The sequence below is a fragment of the Etheostoma spectabile genome, chromosome 14, assembly GCF_008692095.1.
Source record: "Etheostoma spectabile isolate EspeVRDwgs_2016 chromosome 14, UIUC_Espe_1.0, whole genome shotgun sequence".
Taxonomy (NCBI): Eukaryota; Metazoa; Chordata; class Actinopteri; order Perciformes; family Percidae; genus Etheostoma; species Etheostoma spectabile.
Window position 1 is genome coordinate 4,756,186 of NC_045746.1, and position 9,565 is coordinate 4,765,750.

Consider the following 9,565-nt stretch of genomic DNA (forward strand, 5'->3'; position numbering starts at 1 on the left):
ACACACACACACATACACACACACACACTCACTCATAAACACATAGTCATCCGTCTCCTCTCCATCCTGGCCTATTAGAAGGTCTGGCCTTTGATCTCTGCCACTCGATTCACTGGGTCTTTTCTGACAACTCGTAAGAAATACAAAGGGATGTGGGGGATCAAAGTCAAGAGGCAGGGTAAAGGTCGATATATATGACTATATGTGTGTCTGTGCGTGCTTGTGTGTCTAGAATTGCATGTGTGCTTGGGGACAGTGACTTCAAAAACTGGACGCCATGCTGTGCAGCCATTACGTTCAAAGGGAGGCGGGACGCTCAGAGGGCTTTGTTATTCTCTTGTTTATGAAGTTCTCACTGTAGGGCTTTATTAGAAAAGATGCATTAGGAACTGTTTGTAGTTTATTATGTCCTGAATGTGATTCTGGTTTTGATAGGGATAAAGTGAATGTTAATAAGACATTGGAAACACATGGATGTACTCTGTTTTACAGAAGTAGACATGGCAGTACTGCACACAGTACAGTACAATACAATACAGCAAGGCATTTTCACTATTGTCAGTGATTCAAAGTAGAATGTCACAATGTCAGTTGAATAGAATACATATAAATTATAAAACAATAAAATAAAACATTTCTCAGTTTAAGGCTCTTTAACAGTAATTGAAAGAAGGTGTTGTTTTGACAGCTTTTTCAAAATAAAAATGTACCTTTATTTTGCAGGTAACATCAAATACTATTAACTCATTTTTGTTTTGTTTGTTAATATGGATAGAAAAAAATAGAGAGAGATTTCTTTGCAAAAAAAGTTCAGAATAGTATACTGGATAGGATCTGGGGCATCCCAAGCGAATTTACGTAGGCACAGAGAGAAAATGCCACCAGCTGAACCCAGAACCCTTTCGCTGCTAGGGTTCACCACTGCACCACCGTGCCACATTTTAATAACTATAATAAATGTAATATCTTTGAGATTTAGACTATTGTTTGAACAAAAGAAGACATTTTAAGATGTCTCTTTGGGCTTTAGGAAAGTTAGTGTGCACTGTGCACAATGTATGCACACAAATCTTTCTCACATGCTCGTGTCTTTATGTCTGTGTTCCTTCCACTAGGCTCGTTTCCAGTTCTGCGGGAGCTGACAGAGGAGGAGAGGCAGCAGATCCTGCACTCTTCTGAGTTTCAGAGTTTCTTCGACTGCAGCATCCGGGTGATGGAGAGAGCTCTGGCTGAAGACAGCAACATCTTCTTTGACTACGGTGGCCGGGAGCTGGAGGACAAAGAAGGGTAAGCAGGGAGGAGGCGAGTGTGGGCAGGGAGGAAAGAGTCTGTGTTTGGATGCAAGAGCACATGTGAATGTTTACTTGCATGCCTCAAGCTATGAAATGTGCAAAGACTGACTCATGCCCACTGTGTCACTCTAGGGGCCTTGAATCTCCTTTGTTCTTTAAAATACATTCCTAAAATTTCCCTTGGGATGAATAAAGTATCTATCTATCTATCTATCTATCTATCTATCTATCTATCTATCTATCTATCTATCTATCTATCTATCTATCTATGTCTTCCTGCTTATGTCAGCCTCTCAGGATGTTAAAACTCCTGGGAACTGACAACATTTATGTCTTAAAGATCACTGTCTTACTATATGATGAGTTGTCTCCAAATGGAGGTTATCAAAGTGTTGGTTAAAGTTATAAGAGTGCAAAGCAGTTTTAGTATACTTCTGTGTTATTATAGAAGAATGCAACTCAGCTTTGACCACTGCAGCCACAGAGAAGCATCAAGCCTGTGGTCAAATAGAGATTATGTTTAAAATAAGCCATGGCCAAGTGCTTCACATCAGTGCTCTTCTTTTTTTCCATGGACATTCTATTTTTGAAATTGTAACAACTTGACCGCCATTTCACTACATGTTTCGTTACTATTCATTCTCGCATAGCATTGCAGACAAAGTGGATTATTCACACTTAGTAATTTGCACTCAAATATGAGTCTATTTACAACTAAAGGTCCATAACATTTCCCTGACAGAGTTGTCATGAACAAATAGACAGGTGTGGTGATACAATTTACTGATATACGCAACCATTTTACATAAGATCTAGTTTGACCACAGGCAATATGTTGGCTGAAATGACTGACTCACAAGGGTAAACACTAAACAGACAGTCAGACTGCTCTCTCACCAAACTCTTCTGTTGTCAATTCAATGCGCTGAGTCAGCTGATGGCCGCTGTAAGGGGCTGACTAGAACCAACACATCTTAAAAGTGTTGGGCAACATGCACGGCCATCTGTTAACTTGGAGTGTCAGGACCTTTAAAGGCCTTTTGTGTTTTTCATTTTAACTGAGCTTCATTAACACATATTGTATGCTTGTCTTAATAATGAATAACATCACCTGTTTTAAACTTTTGTTACCAAGGTGACTACTTTTGACTTAACCTCACTATAGTTATACAGCTTATCTCACGTTATCTTCTGTCTTTTTTCAGAGACTTAGGCAGTGGCTCCAGTCTGTCCTTCAGCCGACTCTTCTACGATGAACACTGGTCGAAACATCGTGTGATCACCTGCCTTGACTGGTCACTTCAGGTGAGGCCTGCAGCCTTGTGTATATCCCTTTGAATTTAAATGATGCATTAAAAACATTTCTTTCCATTTTCCAAAACAGTGCTTTCTCACTTCTTGGCACCAATTATGCAGGTGTTAAGATTTACTAAAGACCCCCCCCCCACATTCTCTCTCTCTCTCTCTCTTTGTCAGTATCCTGAGTTGCTGGTTGCCTCCTATAACAATAATGAAGATGCTCCTCATGAACCGGATGGTGTTGCCCTAGTATGGAACATCAAATTTAAGAAAACCACACCGGAGTACATCTTTCACTGTCAGGTACTTAAACTTATCAAACCACACACATATTTACATAACTATAGCTAGAATATGATGGAGACATGACGTTAGTTTTGCTCTTTGTGTATGTTTCTCTGTTCTGTCGGTGGTGAGTTGCAAGCATGAACCTACAAACAACTGCCACAGAGATACACAAGTGAACAAACCATATTCCATCTTCCTCTCATTTTCTTGAGCACTATTCTTCTTCTTTCATTTTTCATACCTTATGTGGCAACCCAACAGTTGGTCCATCCGGTAATCTACAGCTTGTTCCTCTTTTCTACTCTAAAATGACTGCCCCTTTGTGACTGAAAAGTGAAGAGTGGAGGAAAGGGAAATGAAAGGCAGCTCCACATGCATTCATTTGGCCCTCCAGATTGGATTATAGCTGAACGCTGCCACTGGACGAAACATAGGTTTTGGGAAAGAAAGAAACTCACTGATGGGCGAGATGCTTATAGCAAGTGACACTGAGAAAAGGGATAGAAGGATTGGGTGTGAGGGCTTCATGGCTCCCAGGAGACAGCCATGGCCATATAGAGAGGTCTTGGTAGTAATGATGTGGCCTACCACTTCCTAATCCAACGCTGCCACATGTGTGTTAGCCCACCCACATTGATGATGCGTCTAATGTCAGCAGTGCTGCGTTCCCCAATTATGTCAACACTGCAAATGTGGAAATACACCTGTAATAGTATTACTGTCACCTCACTGCTCGGTAAACAATGTTAGAAATGCACACACATTCTCTCGGGTTTAAGCTTCTTCCAAACAGGGGAAATAGATTTTTTCTCCCTTTTTCAAACACATACAGAACCACATATTCCTGCAGACCGCACGCTGCGTGCAAATATTCCGATATGAAGCTAGCTCCATAATGGATTTTTAAAGCACTCCGTTCTTTTACTGCACCATAATTTATGTTGCTGCTGAAATCCAACTTACGGATAGATTACCATGATGCATCTTGTAGCTGTAGGATTCAGTAGTTTTTCCATGTGGTTTTCTGATGGAATATGTACAGTACATCTGACTTTATTGACAATGTGGTTTCTGAGCATGCTGATCTGCGAACCATCAGCGTTGAATATTAGACGTTTGGGAACATGGCTATTTGTGTAAGCAGCTGATAAAGTGCTCAGTTTTTCAAAAGGGGGCAATCAGCTACAAATGTCTACAACAGAGGTGAACTATGCTCAAGTAGAGACAAGATCACTGGAAAACAATGCCATCTGTTTGCATTAAAAACAGAGAAATATCTGTAACATAACAAAGCATCGTCATTAGTGTTTGTTTTTGATTCTCCAACTCATACAAACCACTTCTACAACACTTCTGAGTGTTTACTGGAAAGATCTGCATTAGATGAAGTGATATCAGATTGAGAACAGACTGAGAGAGAACAGAAACTCCCAAGTGCCCCACTTTCCTACCACCCCCATGTTAGTCAGTGAGTTAGTGTGGCCTCGAGCTGCGCTATGGTCTTTTCGTGGGGGGGAAAAAATGTGAATGAAAGAAAAAACCAAGAAAGAAAGATATAGTGGGGAGCGAATGAGCTGGGACTTAGAAATGGAGTGCTCATATAAACAGTAGAGGATAAACGAAGATAAAAATAAAATAGATTGGAAAGAAAAAGAAAGTAGATGTTGCAAGTCATTTGGAATCAGCCATGACATCCCCTGTCAAAGTTGGATTTGGATGAAAGGAGCACAGGAGCGGTTAGACGAGAGGAAAGAGGAGTAGAGACATTTTTTTCTTGCTCTTTCTTTCTGCGGGGCCTTTTCATAAATGCAAACAGAGTCGCGACTGGCTAGTTAGCCGCGGATCAGATGGCTCTTAATGTGTGAGCATGTTCTGGCGTTTAACCCCCCAAAACCACAGGGCTGGGTGCCTCATTCCTCTCTTTCTCTACTTTCTTCTGTTTTTCTTTTCACCTTCTACCTCCACATCCTTAGCTAAAGGAACAGAGCACCAAGCTGTTCACATGCATCTGTCACATCTTTGATCTGGTGGATGGATAGGTAAATGGCTGAATACTATCTGTGTGTATGCACATGTTTATGTGAGTATCGTGCACACGTGTAAAGGCTGTGGCGTGTCTGTGTGGACCATACAAAAGAATGACAGTGCTGGGTCGGTATTGGAGGGTTGGGGTTTGTGGTTGAGGTCTGGTTCAGCAGGGTCTTTATTGTATAAGGCTATGGCTTAAAGAAGGCTTCATGTTTCAGATGGGGTTTTGGTGAGGTCAAGCTTCTATATTTCTGGCTGTGCGCAGTTTGGAGAATGGGCTTAGCAATGCAAAAACTGTCCGTTTTTACAACATTCCCTTGTTTTGCTGAAACCAGAGCACATTTTCTTGTTCAGGTTAGATACTCTCAGAATGTTACCAGTGCAGTTTTATTAGTTTCTGGACTTTTTGGACCTGTATTTTACACAGTGACTTTTACACAGACCTTGTTAATTTCCACTGGACACTAGCTGGGTTTTACTTTGAGGTAGCATTGTTGGGATTTATGTCCTTGACTTGCTGGTGTGATGCAAAGTAAAACATTTAAAAAGCTGGTATTGGTTTGATTTTGGGAGGAGTCTGTGGGTCTGGCTTTAGGCTAATTCAATCTGGGGATTGTGCACTTGCAGTTTTTGCTTTATGCAGCAGTGTTTTCAGCATCTTTTCCTGTGTTTATACTTTTTTTTTTACCTTACCTTCTTTATTACAGACATTCAGATGAATACTGTGGCTTTCTCGCTTGCGTGGTCAGTTTCTTGTAATGTGGATTTTGTTTTTGGCTTTTGGCATGAAAACTAAAATATTTAAAAGCCATTTAAAGTAAAATTTAAAGACTAATTTCTAAATAATTGAACTGCAGATTTATCTATTCCTTTTGGCATTTATAGTGAAAAATGGTAATTCGCTTCACTGGAGACAAATATCTGGTCAAAACAGTTTTCATATATAGCTTCAGTTTTATATTTACACATCTTTATACATTCGGTTATTTATACCGCTTTTCAGCTATGGTGAATCTTTTTGATGTTTTATTAGGTACTGGTTAATGTAGATTTCTTTTATTATACGATACAATGTTTATACAAATTAAATGTATCATTGTTCTCTAACTCTGCTCGATTTTGTGTACATAACTAAATTTGAAATTAAACAATATTTTGGTATACTAAGGAGCCTTGAAAAATCCCCTTAAGGACCCCTGGTAGTTTCATGACCCCACTTTAGGAGCCCCTGATCTGTGAGATAGTGGAGGAAGTGTGCAATCCATCAGTGTGTGGGTTGGGTTTGTTCTTTAGGAACGGGGTTGCCGCTGCTGTGGATTCTGGTACCAGTTGAGCATGCCTCTCCTCATCACATCCCTCTCAGCAGTTGGACCCATCATCGCCCCATCCCAGTTGGGTCCAATCTTGTAACTTCACACCAGCCTCTCAAGTGGGCAAAGTCACACCACATTAAAGGGCCGGTTTGACTTAAAAACCTCTACTGAACCCCTCAAACCACACGCCTCCCTGTAACAACCCCCGCCGCTACTGTCATATCCCATTGCACTCAGTCATAGTTTTATTAATACCTTGCTGCCTTGTGTCAGTCCGGAGGCCTTTGACACTTCCAGAAAGGTTGAGTAAGAGAAGCAGAGCAGGAGGAAGAGAGTGGGCCAATGTAGAGAGCGTTAGAGAAGGCCTGTGAATAATGCTATTGCACTGTTCTCTTTGGAGGATGAAGCTGCATTGTGTTTAGAAAGCTTAGCAGAAAAGTCTTGTAAATGCTTGCTGACCACATAGGTTAAGACTCTGTGGCTGTATTTAATTTGTGGCACACTATAAGGATGTAGCTTCTACTGGCTGTTGATGTTGATTTTTGTAGTAAATTATATTTTTGTACATTTTGTACATCTTTAACTGTGCTGATCAGAGGTTGTTTTAATTGGTATTATAGGAAAAATAAATAAAAGCAGTCAATCTTTCCAATGTCTGTTGAGCATTATGCAAGAAGTCTGGGTATTGAATCCAATACTTTTTAAGTACCAAGCTTGAGAATCAAAATTTGACATTTAAGTATTGGTTAAATTCTTTTCTGACCTGAATCAGGGAACTTTTTCATTTTATTTAGGTACTGTTCTTTATTTAATAGTCATGCATCAGCAGTTTCGTCTAGAGTTTGAGTTAAAGAAAGAGTTCAATGTTATAGGAATTATGTAAATATTGCAATATTCTAGGTATAAATTTGTTTGGAAAAAGGAGCTCTAAGAGGCAGAGAAAGGCTTGTTTGTGTTCCCATAGCCTCCTCCTCATGCTTTTGCTCCGTCAAACCCTCATTCTTTGCCTGGTGAAATTGAGACTCTGCTTGGTATTTCTCTCTCCTTGCCAGAAACCACAGAGTGACAAAATCCATGGGGTGTCATAAACGAGCGAAGCCAGGGGGAGAAAGGGAGGAGAAAGGTGGTTGGGAGGAGGGGGGAGGTTGAGAAGCGGGGATGTAAGGAAAGACAGTCAGATCCATCTGGTCCTGATAAGGCAGAGTGGAAAACAGATGAGTGCGGTGAATGGGGGGGGAATGCAGTGTGATGCAGCGTGGATCTACTTGGGAGGAGATACTGTCTGGCGTGCCCTATCAGCCCCCCCACCCACCCACCCCTTTTCTTCTCACAATAGCACTCTTGCTCCATTTCTGCCTTCTCAAGCCCACTTAAGCAACAGTTTGTTGCCTGGGGAAAGATTGAAAGAAAGGAGGAGGCAACAAAGGAGGGAGTGTTCGTCTCTCTCTAGCTTTCTTTCTCTCTCTGTCATTCCTTCGAATCTCTCTAATCCCTTGCTGGGTGCCATCTTTCATCAGAGCCTACCATGTGTGTATTATCCTGTAGAGAACACTTCCCATCAATATAATAAGGGCTGCCAGAAGCACTTAGCCTTGTGAGCCTGTGTGAGATATGGTAGATGATACTTTGTGTGTGTGAGTTTCTCCCTCATGCGCGCGCGCACACACACACACACAAACACACACAAGCACATAGCAGACCTTGCCCGAGGAAAGAAATGAAACCTACTGTTCTGACTGCAAGAGTGTCTCCCTGTAAAACTTCCACAATTCATCTCAGGCCCACTATACCAATGTGACTCTCTATGCTGCTTTTTCTACCGGGAGCTGTCACTCCCCACATCCTCTCCATTTGGGCTGGCAAGAGATGACTTGGCAGGTGTTTGACCCATGCTGCATGTGAGATGAGAACCATCCACAGAGCCACTTGTTTTTTTTTTCATTTTGAAATGAAATGTCAGGCTCGGTATCAATTCAGCCCTGACATGGAGATGCAATCATAGCAGGAGTTTTGTCGACATGAGAGTTGTTGAGGTGTTATTTAGACAGGCATGGTGCTCGTATGACCGATATGTCCAAACGTATCAATCTGAATTGAAGAGGAGCTGCAGGGGATGGGAGGAGTGTGGCTGCATTTGATTTAAAGGAAATGTTCAACATTTTGTGAAAATGTGCTTATTCAGGATTTGAAAGAAGATTGATACCACTCTGAAGTGTGCGCACTTAGTATGAAGCTACAGCCAGCAACTAGGCTAGCTTAGCTTAGCACAAAGATTGTAAACGAGAAAACAGCTAGCATGTTTTAGTGAGCTTTAGAGGTAACAGCACCTCTAAAGCTCACCAATTGCAAGATTTGCATATTCAGTAGCATTTACAGGATTGCTATCCGATTCTTCCGTACAATTTTTGGTAGCCTACTACTGCATACTACTGCATATTTTTTAGCTATAAAAATCATTCAAAATGTTCAGCTCGCTAAGGACATTTGTGCTTGTATTTAACTTTTATCCGCCATTTATAGTTTTGAAAATATTAAGCTTTTTTTCTTTTAAAAAAAAAGTCATGAAAAAGTCATAGTATAGTATGTTGAAAAAAGTGATAAAAAAGTCATAGTTTAATATGTCAAAATAAGTCATGGTATAGTGTGTTGGAATAAGCCATAAATAAGTCATAGTATAGTATGTCGAAAAAAGTCTTAGTATAGCATGTTGAAAAAAGAGAAAAAGCCAATAAAAAGTCTTAGTATAGTATGTTGAAAAAAAGTCATAGTATATATTTGAAAAAAGAGACAAAAAAGTCATATTATGGTATGTAAAAAAAGTCATAGTATGTCAAAAGAAATTATAGTATATGTTGAAAAAAGTGATAAAAATCGAAAATGGTATTGTATGCTGAAAAAAGTCATTAAAAACTCATACTATACTATGCCAAAGAAAAGTTATAGTATAGTATGTCAAAAAGCCATTAAAAGGTCAAAGTGTAGTACGTATGTAAAAAAAAAAAAAAATGCACGAGACATAAAGGCTCGTATAGTTGCCTGTTGCGTGGTCTCGTCGTGAAAGCCTGCCTACAATGTAACAAACATTTAAGTTGACATAACTACCACAATAGCATGACGTGTCTTTGTATGTGATATCCATGGGTAATGTAGCCTATGAATTTCTATGTACACAATCATCTAAGTTGAAACAAGATGGTTAATAACTCACACTCGCCGAGAACCAAGACACAGCTTGAGACTCGAGTGGTTGCATTCGGCCTTGTTCAGTAGCCTGGTGCGCGGTCACCAATCTGCAACTCTTCAACAACTCTTTCAGTGCTGCTCGGCTCGCAGTAGCCCATTTCC

At 40.4% G+C, this 9,565-nt stretch overlaps 1 protein-coding gene and 1 long non-coding RNA gene across 20 annotated transcripts in view; one reads left to right on the forward strand and one right to left on the reverse strand.

The window, feature by feature from the left end:
* Positions 1–4,015, reverse strand: part of LOC116701811 (uncharacterized) — a 25,555-nt gene extending 21,540 nt beyond the window's left edge. Inside the window, exon 1 of the long non-coding RNA XR_004335007.1 lies at positions 4,004–4,015. This is a non-coding gene — a long non-coding RNA (uncharacterized LOC116701811). The remainder of the gene's footprint in view (positions 1–4,003) is intronic.
* Positions 1–9,565, forward strand: part of dync1i1a (dynein cytoplasmic 1 intermediate chain 1a) — a 55,381-nt gene that overhangs the window by 24,096 nt on the left and 21,720 nt on the right. For all 19 annotated transcript variants that reach the window (XM_032535772.1, XM_032535773.1, XM_032535777.1 and 16 more), the window contains 3 exons: positions 1,116–1,287; positions 2,498–2,597; positions 2,769–2,894. In XM_032535772.1, coding sequence (XP_032391663.1) covers positions 1,116–1,287; positions 2,498–2,597; positions 2,769–2,894 — 398 coding nt within the window. The remainder of the gene's footprint in view (positions 1–1,115; positions 1,288–2,497; positions 2,598–2,768; positions 2,895–9,565) is intronic.